Here is a 25544-nt window from a genome sequence, read left to right as displayed (position 1 = left end):
TTCTCCATTGTATATCCTTGCCTCCTTTGTCATAGATTAGTTGACCATAGGTGTGTGGGTTTATCTCTGGGCTTTCTATCCTGTTCCATTGATCTATATTTCTGTTTTTGTGCCAGTACAATATTGTCTTGATTACTGTAGCTTTGTAGTATAGTCTGAAGTCAGGGAGTCTGATTCCTCCAGCTCCATTTTTTTGCCTCAAGACTGCTTTGGCTATTCGGGGTCTTTTGTGTCTCCATACAAATTTTAAGATTTTTTGTTCTAGTTCTGTAAAAAATGCCATTGGTAATTTGATAGGGATTGCATTGAATCTGTAGATTGCTTCGGGTAGTATAGTCATTTTCACAATATTGATTCTTCCAATCCAAGAACATAGTATATCTCTCCATCTGTTTGTATCATCTTTAATTTCTTTCATCAGTGTCTTATAGTTTTCTGCATACAGGTCTTTTGTCTCCCTAGGTAGGTTTATTCCTAGGTATTTTATTCTTTTTGTTGCAATGGTAAATGGGAGTGTTTCCTTAATTTCTCTTTCAGATTTTTTCATCATTAGTGTATAGGAATGCAAGAGATTTCTGTGCATTAATTTTGTATCCTGCAACTTTACCAAATTCATTGATTAGCTCTAATAGTTTTCTGGTGGCACCTTTAGGATTCTCTATGTATAGTATCATGTCATCTGCAAACAGTGACAGTTTTACTTCTTCTTTTCCAATTTGTATTACTTTTATTTCTTTTTCTTCTCGGATTGCCATGGCTAGGACTTCCAAAACTATGTTGAATGATAGTGGTGAGAGTGTGCAACCTTGTCTTGTTCCTGATCTTAGAGGAAATGCTTTCAGTTTTTCACTGTTGAGAATGATGTTTGCTGTGGGTTTGTCATATATGGCCTTTATTATGTTTAGGTAGGTTCCCTCTATGCCCACTCTCTGGAGAGTTTTTATCATAAATGGGTGTTGAATTTTGTCAAAAGCTTTTCCTGCCTCTATTGAGATGATCAAATGGTTTTTCTTCTTCAATTTGTTAATATGGTGTATCACATGGATTGATGTGCATATATTGAAGAATCCTTGCATGCCTGGGATAAATCCCACTTGATCATGGTATATGATCCTTTTAATTTGTTGTTGGATTCTGATTGTTGCTAGTATTTTGTTCAGGATTTTTGCAACTATATTCATGAGTGATATTGGTCTGTAATTTTCATTTTTTGTGATAATTTTGTCTGGTTTTGGTATAAGGGTGATGGTGGCCTCATAGAATGTGTTTGGGAGTGTGCCTTCCTCTGCAATTTTTTGGAAGAGTTTGAGAAAGATGGGTGTTAGCTCTTCTCTAAATGTTTGATAGAATTCATCTGTGAAGCCTTCTGGTCCTGGACTTTTGTTTGTTGGAAGATTTAAAATCACAGTTTCAATTTCATTACTTGTGATTGGTCTGTTCATATTTTCTATTTCTTCCTGGTTCAGTCTTGGTAAGAATTTGTCCATTTCTTCCAGGTTGTCCATTTTATTGGCATAAAGTTGCTTGTAGTAGTCTCTTAGGATGCTTTGTATTTCTGTGGTGTCTGTTGTAACTAATCCTTTTTCACTTCTAATCTTATTGAGTCCTCTCCCTCTTTTTCTTGATGAGTCTGGCTAATGGTTTATCAATATTGTTTATCTTCTCAAAGAACCAGCTTTTAGTTTTATTGATCTTTGCAATTATTTTCTTTGTTTATATTTCATTTACTTCTGCTCTGATCTTTATGATTTCTTTCCTTCTACTAACTTTGGGTTTTGTTTGTTCTTCTTTCTCTGGTAACTTTAGTTGTAAGGTTAGATTGTTTATTTGAGATTTTTCTTGTTTCTTGAGGTAGGATTGTATTGCTATAAACTTCCCTCTTAGAACTGCTTTTGCTGCATCCCATAGGTTTTGGATCATTGTGTTTTCATTGTCATTTGTCTCTAGGTATTTTTTGATTTCCTCTTTGATTTCCTCAGTGATCTCTTGGTTATTTAGTAACGTATTGTTTAGCCTCCATGTGTGTGTTTTTTACGTTTTTTTTTCCTGTAACTGATTTCTAATCTCATAGCGTTGTGGTCAGAAAAGATGCTTGATATGATTTCAATTTTCTTAAATTTACTGAGGCTTGATTTGTGACCCAAGATGTGATCTATCCTGGAGAATGTTCCCTGCGCACTTGAGAAGAAAGTGTAATTTCCTGTTTTTGCATGGAATGTCCTATAAATATCAATTAAATCTATCTGGTCTATTGTGTCATTTAAAGCTTGTGTTTCCTTATTAATTTTCTGTTTGGATGATCTGTCCACTGGTGTAAGTGAGGTGTTAAAATCCCCCACTATTATTGTGTTACTGTCAATTTCCTCTTTTAGAGCTGTTAGCAGTTGCCTTATGTATTGAGGTGCTCCTATGTTGGGTGCATATATATTTATAATTGTTATATCTTATTCTTGGATTGATCCCTTGATCATTATGTAGTGTCCTTCCTTGTCTCTTGTAACAGTTTTTATTTCAAAGTCTATTTTATCTGATATGAGTATTGCTACTCCAGCTTTCTTTTGATTTCCATTTGCATGGTATATCTTTTTCCATCCCCTCACTTTCTGTCGGTATGTGTCCCTAGGTCTGAAGTGGGTCTCTTGTAGACAGCATATATATGGGTCTTGTTTCTGTATCCATTCAGTGAGCCTGTGTCTTTTGGTTGGAGCATTTAATCCATTCACATTTAAGGTAATTATCGATATGTATGTTCTTATTACCATTTTCTTAATTGTTTTGGGTTTGTTTTTGTAGGTCCTTTTCTTCTCTTGTGTTTCCCACTTAGAGAAGTTCCTTTAGCATTTGTTGTAGAGCTGGTTTGGTGGTGCTGAATTCTTTTAACCTTTGCTTGTCTGTAAAGCTTTTGATTTCTCCATCAAATCTGAATGAGATCCTTGCTGGGTAGCATAATCTTGGTTGTAGATTATTCCCTTTCATCAGTTTATATATGTTATGCCACTCCTTTCTGGCTTGTAGCGTTTCTGCTGGGAAATCAGCTGTTAACCTTATGGGAGTTCCCTTGTATGTTATTTGTCGTTTTTCCCTTGCTGCTTTCAATAATTTTTTCTTTATCTTTCATTTTTCCCAATTTGATTACTATATGTCTTGGTGTGTTTCTCCTTGGGTTTATCCTGTATGGGACTCTTTGTGCTTCCTGGACTTGGGTGGCTATTTCCTTTCCCATGTTAGGGAAGTTTTCAACTATAATCTCTTCAAATATTTTCTCTGGTCCTTTCTCTCTCTCTTCTCCTTCTGGGACCCCTATAATGAGAATGTTGTTGCGTTTAATGTTGTCCCAGAGGCCTCTTAGGCTGTCTTCATTTCTTTTCATTCTTTTTCTTTATTCTGTTCCACAGCAGTGAATTCCACCATTCTGTCTTCCAGGTCACTTATCCTTTCTTCTGCCTTGGTTATTCTGCTATTGATTCCTTCTAGTGTAGTTTTCATTTCAGTTATTTTATTGTTCATCCCTGTTTGTTTTTTCTTTAATTCTTCTAGGTCTTTGTTAAATATTTCTTGCATCTTCTCCTTCTTTGCCTCCATTCATTTTCCGAGGTCCTGGATCATCTTCACTATCATTATTCTGAATTCTTTTTCTGGAAGCTTGCCTATCTCCACTTCATTTAGTTGTTTTTTCTGGGGTTTTATCTTGTTCCTTCATCTGGTACATAGCCCTCTGCCTTTCATCTTGTATATCTTTCTGTGAATGTGGTTTTTGTTCCACAGGCTGCAGGACTGTAGTTCTTCTTGCTTCTGCTGTCTGCCCTCTGGTGGATGAGGCTATCTCTGGTTATCCTTTTAAAATATTAGCAGTGTGTACATGTCAATCCCAAACTTCCTAACTGTCCCTTCCCTCTACCCTTCACCCCCAGGTAACCATAAGTTCATTCTCTAAGTCTGTGAGTGTGTTTCTGGTTTGTAAATAAGTTCATTTGTATTTCTTTTCAGATTCTGCACAGAAGCGATATCATACGATATTTCTCTTTATCTGTCTGACTTAATTCACTCAGTATGACAATCTCTAGGTCCATCCATGTTGCTGAAAATGGCATTATTTCATTCTTTTTTATGGCTGAGTAATATTCCATTGTATATATGTACCACATCTTCTTTGTCCATTCCTCTGTCGATGGACATTTAGGTTGCTTCCATGTCTTGGCTATTGTAAACAGTGCTGCAATGAACACTGGGGTGTATGTGTCCTCTTGGACCACGCTTTTCTCTGGATATACCTGTGATCAACCTGTGGGTCACATATCTGTGTAATGGTATGTCATTTTTTTTTTTAATTTTTAAATTATTTATTTTATTATTTTTGGCTGCATTGGGTCTTCGTTGCTGCTTGCGGTCTTTCTCTAGTTGCAGAGAGCAGGGGTTACTCTTCGTTGTGGCACGCAGGCTTCTCATTGCGGTGGCTTCTCTTGTTGCGGAGCATGGGCTCTAGTAGTTGTGGCCCATGGGCTTAGTTGCTCCGCGGCATGTGGGATATTCTCGGACCAGGGATCGAACCTGTGTCCCCTGCATTGGCAGGGGGATTCTTAACCACTGCATCACCAGGGAAGCCTGGTATGTCATTTTTGAGGGTAGATCAAAAAAACACATAAAAGGCATGGTAGCTTCTGTCTCTTTCTCTTGGATTACTTGCTTAAGGGGGAGGCAGGCAGCTCTCTGGAGAGGCATATGGTGAGAAACTGAGGTATTGTGCCAGATAGCTAATGAAGAACTGAGGCATCCTGCCAATGTGAGTAAGCCATCTTGGAAGTGGATCCTCTAGCACTAGTTAAGCCATTAAATTATTGTTGCCCCAGCTGACAGCTTTGACTGTCACTTCACAAGAGACTGTGAGCCAGAACTACTCAGCTAAGCTACTCCTGGATTTCTGACCCTCAGACACTGCATGAGTTAGAAATGTTTGTTGTTTTAAAGATTATGTTTTGGGGGTAGTTATAAAGCAATATAAAACTATTAAAGATTTTGGCACCTGGAAGTGGGGTGCTGACATAACAAAAAGCTAAAATGTAAGAGTGGCTGCGACTTCCCTGGTGGTCCAGTGATTAAGACTCTGTGCTTCTACTGTAAGGGGTGTGGTTTCAATCTCTGGTTGGGGGAGCTAAGATCCTGCATGCTGCACAGTGCCGCCAAAAAAAAAAAAATTGCAGTGGGCAGAAGCTGGAAGGACTTGGAGGAGAGTGTTTGTAGATGCATGATAACTTTGAGGAGGCTGCAGATGAGGTCTGACAGATTTAAAGTCGTATTGGAAATTAGAGGAACATGGCAGATAGTTTAGCAAATTTGTCACCTGCAGTTATGTGCAAAGTAGAAAATATGCCTAATGAACTGGGTGATCTAGTTAAGGCAATGTCCAGCCAGAATATGTTAAAGATGTCACCTGGTTTCTCATTGTTGCTTATAGTAAAATGTGAGAGGGAAGAGATAAGTTAAAGGAAGAACTGTTAAACAAAAAGAAGGCAGAACTTTTGGGATTTGAAGATTCCCAGTCTCTCTAGGTGACAGATGTTGTTAAAATTAGTAAATGGTTCAGAACAAGAACAAATACAGGGACTTCACTGGTGGTGCAGTCCTTAAGAATCCACCTGCCAATGCAGGGGACAGAGGTTCGAGCCCTGGTCTGGGAAGATTCCACATGCCGCAGAGCAACTAAGCCTGTGCGCCATAACTACTGAGCCTGTGCTCTAGAGCCCACGACCCACAACTACTGAAGCCCGCACACCTAGAGCCCGTGTTCCGCAACAAGAGAAGCCACTGCAATGAGAAGCCTGTGCACCACAACAAAGAGTAGCCCCCACTCGCCGCAACTAGAGAAAGCCCATGCGCAGCAACAGACACAATGCAGCCAAAAATAAATAAATAAATTTATTTAAAAAAAAAAAGAACAAATGCAAAGCACTAACAGGAAAATATGAAGTTGAGGATGTAGTTTTTTTTTTTTTTTTAAAGATTTATTGATTGATTGATTGCTATGTTGGGTCTTCATTTCTGCACTAGGGCTTTCTCTAGTTGCGGCAAGTGGGGGCCACTCTTCATCGCGGTGCGCGGGCCTCTCACTATCGTGGCCTCCCTTGTTGCGGGGCACAGGCTCCAGACGCACAGGCTCAGTAGTTGTGGCTCACGGGCCCAGTTGCTCCGCGGCATGTGGGATCTTCCCAGACCAGGGCTCGAACCCGCATCTCCTGCATTAGCAGGCAAACTCTCAACCACTGCGCCACCAGGGAAGCCCCGAGGATGTAGTTTTAAAGCCCTTTAAGACCTCAGAAACATCTAGCATGGTGCTTCAGAGTATATTTATTCAGACATAAAGGATGTGCCTGATGAAACTTCTCAAGTTACAGGTTCTAAGAATTTTAAGGGTGTGGTGCATCAAAAGCCCAAGGCAGAGAAGGGTTTATATGGAAGATATTTATGGGTGTTGCTTTGTCTAATGGCGTGAACTCAAATAAAATTCAGAGGAGAGCCACAAAGTTTATAAAAGAATTATATGAACAGAATATAATGTTTTAAAAGAGACTTTTAAAAGAGGATTATATTAGTACATTGTTTGCCCGCCTGAACTGAAAGGGACAGAGCACCAAATCAAAAGAGGCTTTTGGATATCCAAGCTTCTACAGGCAGAGACAAGTACCTAGCTGTAAATGTGGAAAACGAAGGATGACTCAGTGGGTGGATCCAAGTGACCAAAGTAGAGTTAGGAGACCTGGAGATTTACTCTCAGGCCTTGAATCTTAATGAAGAAACTGCCAACCTGTTCCCAGGTGGATTTCAGAATTTCTGTGAACCTGTGTACCTCATTTCCCTCCTTTTAAACACACATCCATAGTGGATGCCCTATTTTATATTAAGTGTGTGGAGGCAGATACCATGTGTCTTTAGTATACAGCTCTTCAGATCAAGAGGAACTCTATTTAAAGAACTGTGCTTAAGGAAGTACATACACAAGTCCTCATCTATACCTAGAATTGATTTACATTCCTAGACTTTGAGTTAATGCTGTAATGGGATCAAAGTTTGGGGGAGCTCAGGTGGAGGATGAGTATATTTGGCATACTGGAAGAGTGTGACTCTTTGGAGGTCAAATTGTGGTAGCCAGCTTCCTGATATTCATGCTTTTGCATAATTTCCTCCCACACTCTTATCAGGGATGATCTGTGGGATTAAGAGAATACAGGACAAGTAATGCATCACTTTGAGTGATTTTAGCTTGTCTCTTTCTTGGATCACTTGCTCTGGGGAAGGCCAGGTGCCATGTTGTGAGGATATGCAGGTAGCCCTGTGAATGAACCATCTTGGAGGTGAATCCTCTCTGACCAGGTCAAGTGTTCAGAAGACTGCAGTCCAGCCAATAGCTTGACTGCACTCATGAGACACTGGGCCATGAGACCTAGCTAAACCACTCCTGGATTCTGACCCTCAGGAACTGTAAGAGATAAGTATTTTTAGTTTTAAGCTGTTAAGTCTTGGGGCAATTTGTTATACAGCAATAAATAACTAATACAAGTTCACACATTGCTTCATATGTCTTTTAGGTGAGTCTCTTTTTAATCTACATTTGTTTCCATCTTCTCTCCCTCCTGCAATATATTTGTTGAAGTTAATTTGTCCCATGATTTCCATAGATGAAAATTTTCTGATTGCACAGCCACTGTGTTTAACACATTCTCTGTATTTCCTAATGTCAGGTTCAATTTTTTTGGCAAAAGTTTTTAATAGGTGATGGTGTGTTTTTCCATTAAGAGGCATATAAAGTTTCCTTATTTGTCACGTTAGCAGCTGTTGATATACAATGAATAAACCTATTTATTCATTAGGAATCTTAAAATTTTCTAATTTTATCATTCATTCTTCATTTATTAATACATTTATATAAAAAACTTCCCCTCATTTACTTACCTGTGGTACAGTTCATATAGGAAAGGCAGGACAAATAATTACCTTTTTAAAAACTGGTTTTCAAAATAATGATTCCAGAACATCCTTCAGTGTTGATCAATTAGATGCTTTTTGTTAGTTTTATTATCATTAAGAACTCATGAATATAAGGACATTTGATAATTTCAGATGTTCCAATCCATTGCATTTGGTATGCCCCAGTTTGTGCTCAAGGGGATTTCAGAATTTCTGTGAACCTGTGTGTCCTTACTGATACTCAAAGTGTTCCATCTTTGGCCAGAGGGATGCTTTTCAGTTGGCTCCTGACTCCATTTGACATGATCCTAGTAGCCTATGACAGCTTCCTTGCTAAACTGCACAACAAAATGTTCCAGGCTCATTGTGTACATTTCCTGTACCTAAATGAAATCAACTATTACTCCAAGGGCTTATGATGTCTTTTGAACAGAGATTTAAAAAATGTATTTGAATGTAATTCTTTTATAGGTTTTGCATTTACCTACTATAAGAGCATAAAGATCTCTCACTATCTTGTCTTCTGAAGTTTTAAAAAGTGAAAGGTTTTCCTTTCACATTTAAATCTTTAATTCACCTGGAACTGACTTTTCTGAATGGTGTTAACTAGGGAGGTCCAATTTAATTTTCTTCCATATGGATATCCAGTACCATTTATTGAAATGCTCTTGCTTTTCCCTTTGGCCTACAATGTCATCCGTCTTAAATCAATATCCCTTGTAAGAGTGCATCTATTTCTAAATCTGTATTTCAGTACAGACATACTTCATTTTATTGTGCTTCACAGATATTGTGTTTTTTACAAATTGAAAGTTTGTGGCAACGCTGCATTGAGCAAGTCTATCAGCACCATTTTTCCAAAAGCATTTGCTCACTTCATGTCTCTGTGTCACATTTGGTAATTCTCAAAATATTTCAAACCCTCCACCAGATAAAAGATTACAACTCACTGAAGGCTCAGATGAAGGTTAGCATTTTTTAGCAATAGAGTATTTTTAAATTAAGGAGTGTACATTTTTTTTAGACAATGCTTTTTCACACTTAATAGAATACAGTACAGTGTAGACATAACTTTTAAATCACTAGGAAACAAAAAAATTTATGTGACACATTGTGATATTTGCTTTCTTGCAGTGGTCTGGAACTGAACCCACAATATCTCCAAGGTATGCCTGTACTCCTTCTTCTGAGAATTAGAAAAGCTAGACAAAATATAAAACAAACATCTGAAGGCATCAGAGAGAGCTAATGAGGCAGTAGAAAATCCAGAAGAAGAAAAACCCAGAGTTGTTGAACCCAGTATTTACTATAGCTTTTTTCTGGGGTTATCTGCTTATTCCTGAGAAGATAGCTGAGAAGCTGAACAGAGCATCTGACTAACTCAGTGAGTTAAAAAGACAAAAACTGGGGTTCAGAGCCTGCCTTTGTTAACTCCACAGGCTTCAAGTTGAGATCTCAAAGGTCTATACCCTAGGAAAAAGTTTGAACTAGAAGTAGACCTTCCAATCATCTCAGCCACTGACCAGATTAAAGTGATTTTGGATTACTAGTGCCCAGAGCCCCTGCCAGGAGACATAAATCCTTTCTATCATCATTTTAGACCTCAAAGTATAATTTCATATACCAGTTCTGGCATTCAATAAAAAATAATATAAATAAATATAAATAAAACAATATAAACAAAAATTCATAAAAGTAAGTAAGATAATATGATAAACAACAAACACAACAAAGAAACAAGGAAGCTTCAGACAACAGCAGACCCCACAGCTACTACATACGAGTTTTAAAGTAGTTATGCTTAATATGTTTGAGAAGATAAAAGATCAGAATGAGATAGATAACTGGATAGCTAACTGGAAACTATAAAACAGAACCAAACAGAAATGCTTGAACTGATAACAACCAAAAACATAACTGAAATAAATGCTTCAACAGATAAGTTTCACAGGAGATTAGAGACTATTAAAGAGAAAAGAGTGAACTGAAAGGTAAGAATTATCCAGAATGAACCATACAGAGACAAATAAATGGAACATAAGGGATAAATTGAAATGACTGAATATTCATTTAAGTGGCGTACCAGGAGAGGAGAGGGCAGAGAGTGGGGCAGAAACAATAACTGATAAGAGCTGAGAACTTTCCAAAACAGAATAAGACATGAGATCCCAGATGCAAGAAGCATTACAAACCTCAAAAAGAAAACAAATTAAAAAAAAAAAAAAAACAAAGAAAACAACATTTAGTTACATAATAAAACTGCTTCAATTTTACTATGGACATCTTATAAACAGCCAAAGGAAAAAACAGATTACTTTAAGGGGGCAAAAATAAAACCTACATTTTTTCTCAAAAAAAAATTGGAAGCCAAAAGCAATGGAATGTATCTTCAGAATGATAAAATACAATAGCTGCTAATTTAGCAAAAATGTTCTTTGAAAATGAAAGTAAAATAAGTAGTTTCAGGATACAAAAACTGAATTTGTCACCAGCAGCCATCTACAAAGGAAATACTAGAGCATGTTCTTCAGGAAGAACATATAAGATCCCAGATAGCAGCTTAGAAACTCAAGGAATCATAAAGTACAACAAAGTAAATGTTTGAGTAAATATAAACACACATTAATTGTATAAAAATAATGTCTTAAGAAATTAGGAAATATGTGTTAAGTAAACACAATGTATATAACATGCAGTGGGGCAGTAAATTAAGTTGATGTGTTCTCAGGTCCTTACATTATCCAGGAAGAGTATAATATAAATTACTAAATAATACATAACTGTCAAGCTTATGGGGTAGAAGAAATGGATTAAAAATAATCAATCTAAAAGAAGGCAAAAAAGGAGAAACTGAACATAGGAGAGATGAGACAAACAGCAAATACAGTAAGTCCCCTACATATGAATGAGTTCCGTTCCGAGAGCACGTTCCTAAGTCCAATTTATTCATTAAGTCCAACAAAGTTAGCCTAGGTGCCCAATGAACACAATCGTCTATACAGTACTGTACTGTAATAGATTTATAATACTTTTCACACAAATACATAAAAAACAAACACAAAAAATAAAGAAAACATTTTTAATCTTACAGTATAGTACCTTGAAAAGTACAGTAGTACAGTATAACAGCTGGCATACAGGGGCTGGCATCGAGTGAACAGGCAAGAAGAGTTACTGACTGGAGGAGGGAGAGGAGGTGGGAAATGGTAGAGCTAAAAGGATCATTGGCAATAGGAGACAGAGGGCAAGCTGCAATTTCACTCATGCCTGACGCTGATGGCACAGTTCTGGTTCCTTGCTAGATTCAATTCTATCGTTTTTTTCTCTTGAAAAAACAATCCAGTGATGTCTGGGTAGCTATATAGTACTGTACAGTAAAGTACACAAAAGCACAACCACTTGTAGAGGATGCACGCACATGACAATGTAAGCCAGACACATGAACTAACTTATGTGATTGGACATGTGAATGCATGTTCGCATCTTTGAAAGTTCACAACTTGAAGGTTTGTATGTAGGGGACTTACTGTAATATGACAGATTTACGTCCATGTATATTAGTAATTGTGCTACATGTGAGTCAACTAAACATTTCAATTACAAAAATATCATTAAAGTAGATTTTAAAAATATATTCTTGCATATAACTCCTCAGGTTAAAATGCTTTTTCCACCGCACTTAGAATAAAATCTAAACCCTTTCCTGGCTTTCAATGCAACCATAATTTAGCTCTTTCCTACCCCTAAACTTACTCTTCTTGTAGTCACTATGCTCCAACAAGGCAGGCCTTTTTTTCGTTCCCAAAATATTACAAGATAGTTCATGCCTCAGGGTTTTGCATTTTTGCCCCCTCTGCAAGCAATGGTTTCCCCAATTTCTGCAAAGCTGGATTCTCCTGTCAAAAGGCAGTTTAAATAAAAACACTGTTTTAGAAGTTTTCCTTAGTGACCTAATCTAAAATATTCATCTATGTTAATTCCCTGCCTAGCACTATTACTATCTTATATTTTTCTTGTTTATTTAAGTATGGTCTATTATCACTAAAATGTAGTAGGGACCATGTCTGCTCTATTTACCACCGTTTCCCCAAGTATAGAACAGTGACTAGGACAGAGTAGATACTCAATAAATACTTAAAGAATGAATAAAGCTTATTTAGGTTTTAAACTTTTCTAACGGTTTTATTGCTCTCGGTGGTGGCTGTTTAAAGATCTTCCTGATACCAAAAGGTATCAAATGATATCAAGATCCCATTTATGTACGTTAGTAATCCTTGAAAATGTGCACTGTATAATTTGTGTAAAATTTGCAGGAGTTTTTCCACCAGTCAGATATGTAGTACAGTCCTAGATATAACTATAATAACAAGTAAATAGAGAAAAGGTTCAGAGGGAGGCTACTGAACTATCAAAAAGTTGCAATACACTTCTGAAGAACATGTGTGTTTGTATGTTTTTCCCAAATTAGAAAGGTGAGAGTAATATAGGTGGATGTTACAAAGCATAATTTTGGGGGGGGAAAAAAGCTCCTTTCGTCTACTCCTAAGTAAAAAAATTAAAAAAAAAAATTATCCCCTTACAGAAAGGTTGTTTTAGAGTGGTAATTCCAGTAACGATGATTGATATATTTTTGTTACTTCCTTTTTTACTCTTTGTCTATACTTAGTTTTTTCACATCAAAGCAATCATACTGGTCACATTTTCCATTAGAAAGACCAGTTTAATGGCTTTTAAAAAATAGCTAGATAATATTCCACTAAGTATACATGATAGAATTTGACCAATCTCTAATTGTTAAAGATTTTTCCTAATTTTTTATGATGATAAGTATTCCTACGGCTAACATTTTTGTCCATAAATCATTTTAAGGGCAGTTTAACTGAAGTGATTTTTGTCCACAACATTCCTTTAAATGGTATTTCTCAAGGGGAAGAGGGTGGGCAACACAAGAAGGTCCCAGGCATTTATGTCTAATTAGGAAAACAATATACATTGCGCGGAGGTGGGGGGATAAGTTATTATATTACTAAAATAAGAAAGAGCAGTGGAAATTTCTTAGAGGAGCTAATCTGGAAAACATTTTGCAAAGAATATGGAGCTAGACTTCAAAAAAGTGATAGGTCTTAATGGTTGAAAACGTTCCAGATAGGTGGAGGTCCTGAAGGCCGACGTAACTATTTGTTGGTGTTCTTAAGTACTGGAGAACAGTTCTCACTCAGGACAACTCATCACAAAGCCTGAATACTGAGCAACCAAGATTTTTTAAAATCAAAGATTGGACTCCTAACTTCCTTGACAAAAACAACCAAACTTCTTCTTAATCGCCATCATCCACATCTTACCCCCCCTTTCATTATTTTCCCCTCTTTCTGTACCTTTGTCAAAGACTCTCATCTACTTTAAGTAATGGAAATAGGTAAATTCCTGTACTTCAAGGCATGTAACCTTACACAACATACTCTGTGGGATTAAAAAAAAGACAGGGAGGTTGCAGCTTTAAAACATGCATGCATTTTAATCTTAAAAAACCCATTACTTATAACAGATTTTTCACACCGTAACAGAAACATTAAAGGATATTAACCAAGAGTTATTTACCAACTTGCCATATACCAAATAAGGAACATAGAATCCCATGATCTATTTAAAATGATCAGCAGATAACGAATACTGTGATTTCCTTTCGTTTATTCTGGCAGGAATGGATTCCAAACTAATCATTTCAGTCTTACTGCCACATAGGAGATGCTTTGTGAACCTCAATGAGGCTGCCAGGTCTAGGGCAGATGTTAAGACCCACAGTGTCAGAAAGGAGAGTAAGACTTAGCAGGATGTGTTGTCACTGACAGACTTATAGCCACTTTCCTTCTCCACATTTTCTTCCTCAAGGATCGCAGCTGCTTTCCACAGACACACCTGCCAACAGACTCCAATTCGTCTCTCCCAGTTACCATCTGCAATGCCCTGAGGCTTGTCAATTTACAACCTTGTTCCATACAGCAGAAGTGGAACGAACCCTCAGCGAAGTTCTGGATTCAACCTCAACAGGATCTGTTTCATAAAATATTTCCCAGCCCCACTCCACCTGCAGCTGTTTCCAATGTTAGTACTTATGATTCTTACATCTTTTTTAACTGTCACACTATTCATCTCCCAATAAAATTTAAAGTGAAAACTAATATAGAGTAACTGCCCTGTGCATGCTCCTTTTAGATGGCTGGAAGCTCTGATTCTCAGGATCTTTCGACCATTTATAGCTTGGTTATCTATGGTCTTCAGGTACTTTGGTAAGGAAGGTGAAACTTAACATCTCTAACCACCCCTGCCAACCCAATTTTCTTAAGTTCTTCTGAAGCTTCCTAGTTTCCCGTCTCAATTCCAGATTTACGACAAAACTAGACCCTATGGCAAAAAGAGATCCCACAGATGAAATTGCAGATACAGTTGGGACTTAAGCAAGTATCCCTAAGTTGTGAGATGAATTTCTGGGTTAAAGGTCCTCTGTATATCCACTTCAAGCCTGCCATTAGTACTATGTATAACCAAATAAAAAGACAAAGAGAGAGTTGATAGGTACAGAAAACAACACATTTTGAGAGTAAATGGGAGTTGTCTTTGGAAAAAAAAAACCCAGCACAACATTAGAAGTTATACGGGAGTTTGACTTTTTTCCATCTGATGACATATACTTTTTAATCTAAATGGAAACCGTCCATACTGCAATGTATTAAATAGGCAGAATTCTCTTGCCGGTTTCTCTGCTCTTGGTAGATGTCCTTCTGGCTTCAGCTGGTACCTGTAACGAAGAAATTTCTCACGAACAAATTCCACTGCCCTGAGGAAGGACAGAGCTGGAAGAGCCACTAAAGCAGGGAGCAGAGACGACAGAGGGACAGGTCTGTAAAGAAAGTCTCCAAGAAAGGGCAGCTAGAAAAACGAGAAGGTAAAAAGAGAAAGGGCGTGGCTGAGCTGAGGCAATTTCAGTGTTGTCTCAGCAAGAGCGGGGCTTAACTGTGGTTTTCTCCCGCAAGAAATCCGCTGTATCTGGAGTCGGCTCCCACCTCATTCACCAACCTTTATCTCCATCACCTTGTAGAGAGAGGCTGCCCTCTTGCCAACACCACCCAACCTACCTCTGGCTCCTCGCAGGCGCGACAGTGGCGCGCCGCCCGCCCACCTACCTACCTGTGCTGCGCCTGCGCCTCCCGCGTGTGCTCTCAAGGTCAGCACCTCCCCCAGTCTCTAACCTAGCGCCCGCGGAAGTGGCAATGAAGGACGTCCTGCGTAGCCTCACCTCTGCGTGGCGTGGGGTCGCCGGCGTTCAGCAGAGGGGAGGGACTTCCTGTCCCGCTCAGACAGAACTTCCGGCAGAGCCGGAAGATCTTCTCTCTCGCGGTGTCGAGTGGATCCCGGCTGTAGAGTGGTGAGGGGAGGTCCCGGACGGCCCCGGCGACTCCTGGGCGTCTGGTCCACGACCTGTCCTTGGCGCCATGGTGAGTCCTCCTGTGAGGGCTGGAATAACAACAGTCGGGAGGAAGGGGCCGGGAGGTCAGTCCTGTGAAGGGAGCCGGTTGGGTGCCCAGCTGAGGGAGGATGGAGCGGGCGGGAGCAGTGGGGTGAGCGGTAGGACAGGACCTACCACCTGTCCCGGGGCGCCGGGGCCCCAGAGGAAGCAGCATCTGTCCTGCCCAACCGCGAGATCTGTTCAGGAGTACGGAATAGGTAGTCAGAATGTTCATGGCCCATTTACTGTGTATGGCCGTGGGCCAGGTGGTCCCAGAGTTGACCTTGCCGGTTGATGATCTCCTCCCTTTACTCTCAGCTGTAGGGCAGTGACCAAGAAGTTCAGATCTTAGAAATGCCTATAGCCTTTCCAGGTGGACACAGTACATTCCCTTCTTGTAAAGGATCAACACCTGTCACTTAAAGAAAGGGCAAAGTAAAGAAACGGCAAAGTCAGTTTATCTTTCAAACTCAGCCCTTGTGGAGTTGGAAAAGGTGTCAAATAAAAAATCTGGACTTAATAAGCAGGGTCTATATTCGAAAGGAATAGCAAGGGCGTGGGCGAGGGAACTATTGGAGTAGGGAGAGTGCCCTGACCATAAGATCTGCAAGAGTCTCAAAGGTTAGGCAAAAGAGCTTTTCTTTTTTGGGCAGGAGGAAACAAGGCTAGAAAGAACTGGGTGTGGGGAAGTGAGATGAAAGGGATTGGACTGTAAATCAGAGAAAGTTTTACCCCCACGCAAACCTGTTCTGAGGGAAAACTGTTGGGGGGTTGTATCCTGTTTCAGACTGAGGGGGGCCAAAGTTCAGGAACCTAGGGGAAGAGATCTTGGAATTTGGGTAATATTTTGTTCCATTTGCTCTATGGGGACAAGCAGTTCAACTAGTCATTTTTGAAGGGAAGAATGGGAATTTGCAGGCGCTATGTCTGCCCTTGTTATAGGTAAACAAGGTGGGTGGGTAATTCCTGAGTCTTGCTTACCTAAGTCCTATGGAGACTGTTGGTTCTTTGCAATAAGCCATTTCCAGATCACAGAAGGGTGGCAGTGGAAGGATTTCTTAACCTTTGCTGTTTCCCAATATCACAGGGGTTTGGTAATGTTCAAAATTGTCAGTTACTTGACTATATAAAAGATTTCAAATCCTCATCTGGAAGACATTCTGTCTTGGAATTTGGAGTTTGCCATATTTTTTCAGGATCAAATGTTGACATTGTTCAGCTGCTGTGTATGATGATTGACTTTTGAATGATTTATAGAAACTTAACTGACTGTGAAACAAAAGAACTTCAAAATAATGTGGTTCCTGGTGCTGTCTACCAGCTAACCTCTGACTCTTTTGGGCACTGGTGCGTGTGTGTGTGTGTGTGTGTGTGTGTGTGTGTTTCTTTAAACCTCAGTGAATAGTAACAATTTGTAATCATTAACAGTTTTTTTCCCCTCCTTTTGTATCAGTGAAGTTAGACAAAGATAAGGAACAGTAGAACTGGAAGGAACCAAAGATAATAACTAGCGTAACCACCTTCCTCCCTCCCCCCAACCCCAATTTTATAGAGGGAAGGATCTGACGTCTAGAAATAGGCAGTGATTTACCTAAAGTAGCGATAGTTTGGCACAGTCTGGACTATAACCCGAATCTCCAGTTCTTAAATATCAGCTCAGTTTTTGATATCTTGGTCTGAAAAGTTGAAGATAGGGTGTAATTAAAAACTTTAAATTTATAATTGTCACAAAGAAGCTGAATGTGAACTTGTTCTCAGTATTCTGTAGTTATAGAAGTAGAACCCCTCTCCCCCTGCCAGCTCAAAAAAAGGTAGTTTTGTTTTAAGCTAAGGTGAACTCATGATGTTTATCAAAATGCCACTTAAGAGAGTGTCACCTGGAGAATGTCACCAGGAGCCAGATAGTTTACTCTCCATTTTGTTATTGCTTATAGTTCTGAGTTAATTACTAAGCTTGCAGCTTTACCTTCCCCAACTATGAAATTGATAATGTCTGTATATGCAAGGAAAGGGTTTAGCTATTTTATGACGTGAACAAGGGTTGAATTTGTTTAGGATTCAGCTTAGTTGAATTGAGGTCTTGTGCACTGCTTGGTCCTAATGATATAATGAAAAGGGCACAGAAGTCAGAAAACCCAGATTCTGCCCATTATTATATGAATTTGGCAAAATCACTCAACATAGATAAGAATTCCAATTTCCTTCTAGATAAGTGGAACTTGATAGGAATTAAAACACCTTTTAACTCTAATATTTATGATTCTGTGACTTCACCCAGGACTTTTTTCAGAATTTTCAGAAAGTTTCTGATTAAGTAAAATTTAGTCTGATTTCCACTGTCCTGTCCCCCCATCCCTCCTTTGGTTTCTCAAGTTGGATTTTTTTTTTTTTTTAATCATTCACCTTTTCATTTTTTAATATATCAGGTTGGTAATACTTGGAATCTTTGTCAATATGTTTGGTCAAGTATTTTACTACTGTTTTAAATACAACCATAGAATGGAAAGCAAAGCCTTTTTTATTTTACACCTTGATTTTATTTCTGTTTTAGTCGATATAAACTCATGATGGAGACCAAAAATACTGAGTATTCACTCTTAATTTTTTTGCTTTCATGATGTGAGAATGGATAGTCCATAGAAAATTTACTAAAGGAATAAAGCTATTTTATTATACTTTTTGAAAATTATAGACCAACTTTAATCAAATAGATCTTTACACCATTTAGGCTGCTTTGTGGGAGAAAAGTAGATTAGAGCTAACTCCTGGAATTGCAGGAATCGCATGGCTTATTTTATCTATGTAACATCCTCTAGTAACTTTTACTGTGGGATTGTGCTGTGGTGTGTTGGTTGTGAAAAAAAGGTTGTGAACCTCTGCCTTAATCAGAGTTAATGAGAAAGTTTTCTTTTTGGGGAATGGGGAGGGCTGTTGGGAAGAGATAATGTGGTATAAGTTATAAGAGAAATACATGTAATGTGTTCAAAGAATAGTACAGAGGAAAGAAATTAATTCTAATGGGGGGGTGGGAGTCATGTAATAGGTGACTTCAACTGAGTTTTGAAAAGTGGATTAGGACACCAATTCTCAACTTAAGTTCCCATAGGCTTCACCTGTGATGCTTGATAAAAATGCTTATCTGGTCTCCATTATTGGGGGGTGGAGTCTGAGAATTTAATTTTTAATGAGTTTTACAGTTAAGTCTGAAAGTCGTGGTCCTTAAAGCACTTTGAAGGAACTGTAATGCAGACATTAGAAACTTTGATGGAGATATTGAGGTTTTTGTGCTGAGTGATAATCAGATGTGTAGTTTGTTGATGTGGTGGATTACTTTAATTGATTTTTGAGTGTTGAACTAGCCTCAAATACCTGGAATAAATTCTGCTTTGTTGTGGTGTATAATTCTTATACACTGTTGAATTTGATTTGCTGGTATTTTGTTTAGGCTTTTTGCATCTATGTTCATGACAGATACTGGTCTGTAGTTTTTGTTTGTTTTTCTTGTAATGCCTTTGCCTGGTTTTGGTAGTAGGGTAATGCTGTCCTCATAGAATGAGTTAGGAAGTATTCCCTCTGCTTCTGTCCTCTGAAAGAGATTGTAGAGACTTGGTATAATTTCTTCCTTAAATGTTTGGTAGAATTCACCAGTGCACCCTACTGGGCCTGGTGCTTTTTGTTTTGGAAGGTTATTAATTATTGGCTCAATTTCTTTAGTAGGTATAGGCCTATTCAGATTGTCTACTTCTTGTGTCAGTTTTGGCAAATTGTATTTTTCAGAAATTGGTTAATTTCATCCAGGTTATAAAATTTGTGGGCATAAACTTGTTCATAGTGCTTCTTTATTATCCTTTTAATGTCCATGGATCTGTAGTGATATCCCCTCTGTCATCTCTGATATTAGTAATTTGTGTCCTCTCTTTTTTTCTTACTTGGCTTGTCTAGAGGCTTATTGATTTTATTGATCTTTTCAAAGAACCAGCTTTTGGTTTTATTGATTTTTCTCTGTTGGTTTCCTCTTTTCAATTTCATTGAAAATAATTCACATTATTTCTTTGCTTTTGCTTACTTTGGATTTAGTTTGCTCTTTTTCTTGTTTTGTTAGATGGAACCTTAGGTGATTGATTTGAGATCACTTCTAATATATGCATTCAATGCTGTAAATTTCCCTCTAATCACTGCTTTTGCTGTATCCCATAAAATTTGATTAGTTGTGTTTTCATTTTCATTTAGTTCATAGAAATTAATGTTTTTAATTTCTCTTGAGATTTCCTCTCTGACCCCTGTGTTATTTAGAAACATGTTGTTTAGTCTCCATGTATTTTGGGATATTCCGGTTATTTTCTGTTACTGATTTCTAGTTTAATCCCATTGTGATCTGAGGGCAGACAACGTATGTTTTCTATCCTTTTAATTTGTTAAATGTTTTATGGCCCAGAATGTGCAGTTTGAAGGATGGATTCTGGTCAGGTTTCATCACTTTGCCACATAGTGGCAGAGATTTGGGCCTCTTCTCAGTTCTCTGACTTTTCCTCCACTTCTTTACTAATTCTTTCCAAAAGAGGCTTAGTTCAAATAATCGTAGAGACTGTTCTCTTGGTTAGCATTTGGTTGATTCAAGGTTGATTCTTATGACTGGTTTATACTTTGGGCTCTGTCCACTTTTTAGATAATTAGTTTGCTTGTTTGCTCTGGGATAGAAGCTTAAAGCAAATATAGTTGATTTTAGAAAATCAGAACATATTCTAAAGTGTTCATTTTTTAAGAGAGAATTTATTATTTTCTTACTATTGTGCCATGGTTTTCCCGTGTTACTAAGTCAAGAATGAACACCAACTTGCCCCAAAGGAACTTTGAAGAAATAAACCCGTTTTGTACACTGCCCTCCTACTCTTTCTGTACCACCTACCCTTGAGTTACAGAAAAAAAAAAAAAAAATCTTTAAAGTCCTGGTGAGATGAACATTCTCTTGTTTTTAACTGAAATGATTGTGTCTTTTGTTTCACCAAACACTTAAAAATCATGCTTTTACTTCAAAAGTATTTGTTCAGTCATTCATTCATTGTCTGTTAAGCAGTATCTGTATGTCATGTACTGTTCTTGGCAACAGAGATATAACTGTTTATAAAACAGAGACATTCCTGTCTTTATGGACTTTATGTTTTATTGAGAGAGTCTGACAATAATCAAATGAGACATAATATTTTTTAGTCATGGTAAATACAATAAGGAAAGATAGAACAGAGTTAAGGAAATGATTGAGGTGGTTATTTTAGATAGGGCATTCAGGGAAAGCCACAATGAGGAGGTGACATTGAAATAGATTTGAGTTCGTATATATATTCAGCCTATGTACCTGGTATCTTTGAATATGTGTTTATGAACTGCACCCTAGAAAAGTGTTATAGTGTCAGGCACAAAGCTCATAGTTTCTTTAACTATAGTGGGAATCTTTCAATAAAGCCATGTATTATCATCTTTCCATACAGTGAACAGAAAAATAATAGAAATGTGTTTTTTTAAATCATATATTAGTAGGTGATATTATATTTTACTGAATAGATTACATTTTTTATGCCACATATTTTTAGTCTTTTAAGTTGTTACAGATCTTGGGAGAATATAACTTATTCACTCAAAATATTCTGATTTTACATTGTATCTTTACTTACATTAAACAGACTTAGTAATTCTTTTGTTAAAGTAAATTAAATATCTTTTATGTTTTGACCATAAACAAAGATTTAGAAAAACCTGAAATAATTTCACCTTTTGATACTTTGATGTTGAAGCTCAGGATTTTAATATCTGATTATAGTGTTTTATTTATTTTTTAAAAATTGTAAGATGTTACAAAAACCAACTGCTCAAACATGCGTATCTTTAAAAATGACTTTGCAAAGAATATAATAAATATATGGCATTGAAAGTCTGCTTGAACCAGAACTAGATGACCTCCATAGTTTGTTTCAAGGTTCTGTGATTCTGAATGTGTGATTTTGTGAATGTTATTGATGTACTTTTAGTTGAATGTACATTGAGGGAACAAAGGAGGGAATATTCAATTTGTATGGAGTTTAAGAAGGATTTCACAAAGGATTGATTGGACTAGGTCTTTAAGGGTAAGTAGTGGAATTACGTCAGGTAGATAAGAAATTGAGTGTTACTTTTCCTCAATAGCAATAATAGCTACATTTATTTAAAGTTAATATTTATCTACTCTACTTATATTAACTTAACTAAATACTTATAAAGTTATTCAGTCTTGGGTTTTTTTTTTTTAACTTCCTACTATTTTTTTTTTTAATCTGTGTATTTTACCTCCTTTTTTTTTTAACCTCTGTTTTACAGACGTAGAAATGGAGGCACAGCAACATTAGAGTAATTCATCCAAAATCACATCTAGTGGTGGTGGAATTTGACTTCTAAATCAGGCTGTTTGGCCACTGTAGTGTTGTGCCAATCTTATTGTTTATCTTTGATAAGTTTTAACTTATGAAAGGATTGAATTTCAGAAACATTTTCCTATAGAAGTAATATTATAATTAGTGATTATATTTCTAGAAAATCCTTCCCAACCTAGTTACTACCTAGTATCACATCTCATGGTATTAGAGAAATTAATTATTACTGTCATGTGTAGTGCTAATGATTGGCATTTCTAACTCAGCTGCTAAATACATCTGACACTGCTGCAGTAAGTCACAATAAGGATTCTGTCATATTCCTTTTACCTTAACTGGCACTCCTTCACGCCAAAGCATTAATTTCCCTTAGGCCTGGGGTTGAACTAGTAACACTGATGAAGTGTGGAGCAATTAGAGAACTGGGGATGAGGACCTGTGGTGAATTGGAATTTCTTATCAGCGTAAGCATGTAGTGTGTCACATTTGTTCCAAGCCTGTCTCACAGCCCATTTCTTTTCCTGAGGGCTCTCAGGATTGGCTTGCTCCTTTTCTTATCACTTGGATTGCCTATTGCTTGCAACTAGAACTTTGTTCCCTCCCTGAGTTGCAAAGAATGTGGTCTTGTAGAGTATCTTGCTTTCCCTCCCAGACATTCAGCACACTCTAGTAAAGGTTTTTACTGCTAGAAGAATTTGTAAAAGTTATCTCCCCATGAAACTTCTGAGAGACCATAAACTAATTATCTAGCTAGCTAGCTAGGTATTTATTATAAAGATCCTTTAGGGAAAAAAATTGAAGTGCTAGATGATAATGATGAATCTTTGCAATAAATTCTTGGAAGTAGAGAGGTTTGGATTGTGAAGAAGAGATGAGATGGAAATACTAAGGGGCATTGGTTAGAGAAAGGGAGACTTTTCTCCAACAGTAGAAATTACTTAGGAAGTAGGAACTTCAACAAGCTCCATATTATAAATATATGATAGTAGACTGCCATCAGTTAATGTCACAGATAAGGCACTGCTAAGGCTATGGCCATTTTTCTTTTTTTAAATAAACTTAATACTTTTATCTTTGTGATAAGTAATAAAAGCCTTTTGAAACAGTAATCTTGAATTGCTTGTTTTTTATATATAGTTTTAATGTCTGCCCTTTACACAGTGCTTAGCTGATTTTTGTTATCTTCTACCTGTTGATTTCCACTGTTTGCCTACGTGCAATGATCCACTTAGAAAAAGCAGTGCCATAGTTGCCTGTTTTCTTTTCCTGAAAGAAAAAGTCATACTGGAGGATTCTGCTCAACTAAAACTTTATTAACTTGAGTGTTTATTAAGTATTTTTATCATTTCTGAAGATTTTGGCTATTTTTATGGTGAATATAAATAATTGATTAGAAAATAGTTCCAGTTCTTTATGGTTTATGGGCATATGCTTTTAAGTGTTCCATGACTAGAATCATTTATTTCTGGATACAGTCTTGCTCAAAAGAGAAGCCATGCCTTTTTTTCCTCGAAAGTTTTGCTTTTATTAGTAGCTAATTCATCAGTAGAATTTTACTTCTGTTTAAGTTTATGCTTACTGACTTCCCGCTCTGTTCCCTATTGTCTTAATTAACGTTAAGACAATGAAGCCTTACTGTATCATTTATTCCTAGACAGTTTAGTTGTTTGGATAGGTCAGATGTTTCATGTTGATTATACTAATCTTTTCCTAGTCCAATTTTTAAGCCATAAAGGAATTTGAAAAGAATCTGGATAGCTGCAATTAGAATTGCCAATGAAATACATATTCCAGTCAGGAGGGACAGATAAGAAAGCTTTGGTAGAATTCATTGTAGTATAAGTAGTAACTTTAACTGAGACATTAGTTCTTTAAAACTATTTTTAAATTTGATTTCAACTAACATTGATTGAGTACTTATTCTTGACTTTAAGAGTTTCTCAATCATTACTGTCAGAAGTAGTTGTGGTCATCATAGTTCTTTCTCTTGATGGTCACTAAAAATTTTTTCAAATCATAAAGAAAATCATTTAATAAGAGAGAATTGGCCAAGTAGCTAAGTTTAAAAAAAAGAAAAAAAAGAAAAGGACTCTAGAACCTCTGGCATTCACAAATCTCCTAAGAGAAATTCCTGCAAACCACTATTTGAGGTAAGATGCTGGGCAGTGGGCTAGGTGTACTCCTTTACATTAACTTGGAGCTCTGATTTCTATGCAGGTCTACTATAAATATTAGCTCATTTAATTCTTATGAGGAAGTGATAATTATTCATTCCCATTAGCAATAACCACGTATCACAGGCTTTGATGGTGGCTTAGAAATGGTAAATATGTGAATGCAGCAATCTATTGTTTATTTAATTAAAGTTTTGCAGTCATCATCAGTAAGCTTTTTTAAGATTTTGGAGATCATTTGCCAACTCCTGTCATTTTGTAGATAAGGAATGAGTCCTAGAGAGGGCTTGTCTAGTTGCTGTACTAATGCTAGTTAGTGACAGAACTACCTCGATTCTAGTGTTTAATTACTCAACATATTAAAATATTAACAATGAATGCATTTTTCTAACAGTTAATATTAGGGGTGCACATTAAGTTTTCTTGGCTTTTGTATTTGGCTTAAAATTTAGAGATAAGCTGAAATTTTTATTTTGAATTGCTTAATAAAGCTTTATTAGCACACTTAACCAAAGTTTGAAAGTATTTGCAATACTTACTGCATTAAATTGAGAGGATTATCTTGTAAAAATAGCTACAACTCTTTGCGTTTTTTATTTTTAACATCTTTATTGGAGTATAATTGCTTTACAATGGTGTGTTAGTTTCTGCTTTATAACAAAGTGAATCAGCTATACATATACATATATCCCCATATCTCTTTCCTCTTGCGTCTCCCTCCCTCCTACCCTCCCTATTCCACCCCCAAAATAGCTACAACTCTTAACTCTGAGGTATGCAGAGTGCATGATGTATTGTCTTTCAGTCTTAAAGTGAATAATTTTCTTCTTTATTGTAAATAAAGTTCGGTGTTTGGCATGTATAGGAAACTGAATATAGTGAAGAACAGTGGGCAAATTTTTGCTTTATCCTTTTATTTCATCTAAAAAGTAAATATTCAACTTGTAATGAAAGCCTGCCTTGCAAGGCGCTTTTCTGGGAATGGAGTTGGGGCTGAAGAAATGAGTTAAGTACAGTTCTAGTGGGGGAGAGACCCTTAAATTACAGCTCAGCATAATAAAGTCTGTTTTGGAGTTATGCATATGTTTTTTAGTAGCCAGGAAGGTTTTATAGAGGAAATGAATGTTGAGGAATGAGGAGGAATTGGTTAGAATAAGCAAGATGATTTGTAAATGTCAAATATAAATTTATTAGTTTTGACTAATAGCTTTTTTGAATATAGATCTGTAGGGAAATTTTTTATATTGTCAGAAAATACTCTTACAGTTAAGGAAGAGTGGCAGAATTTAGGGATGTCTTACATTAAACCTTTTGTTTGTTATTTATCAGTATTATAATAAAACATTTATGCCTGTTTTGCTTAGAGATAAAGTAGTTTGTTAACATCTTTAAAAATATTTGTTTTCATCAACATTTTAATGACTGTATGGTATTGCTTTACATGAGATATTGCATAATTTATTCAACCTACTATAACTGGAAAATTATCTTTTAAACAACTAGGGA

At 37.0% G+C, this 25544-nt stretch overlaps 1 protein-coding gene across 5 annotated transcripts in view; it reads left to right on the top strand.

Annotated features, from left to right (window-relative positions):
• The first annotated feature begins 15320 nt into the window (after nt 1-15320).
• The window catches only part of TMEM161B (transmembrane protein 161B), a 68942-nt gene continuing 58718 nt past the window's right edge, over nt 15321-25544 (top strand). For 3 of the 5 annotated variants that reach the window (XM_057541097.1, XM_007193028.3, XM_007193027.3), the window contains exon 1: nt 15321-15452. In XM_057541097.1, the coding sequence (XP_057397080.1) occupies nt 15450-15452 (3 nt within the window). In that variant the 5' untranslated portion in view covers nt 15321-15449. The remainder of the gene's footprint in view (nt 15453-25544) is intronic. The other 2 variants (XM_028169258.2, XM_007193029.3) reach the window with 2 other exon arrangements.

The sequence above is a fragment of the Balaenoptera acutorostrata genome, chromosome 2 (assembly GCF_949987535.1).
Source record: "Balaenoptera acutorostrata chromosome 2, mBalAcu1.1, whole genome shotgun sequence".
NCBI classification, from domain to species: domain Eukaryota; kingdom Metazoa; phylum Chordata; class Mammalia; order Artiodactyla; family Balaenopteridae; genus Balaenoptera; species Balaenoptera acutorostrata.
Note: the sequence above shows the minus strand (reverse complement) of the source record. Positions and strands in the feature narration are given on the sequence as shown.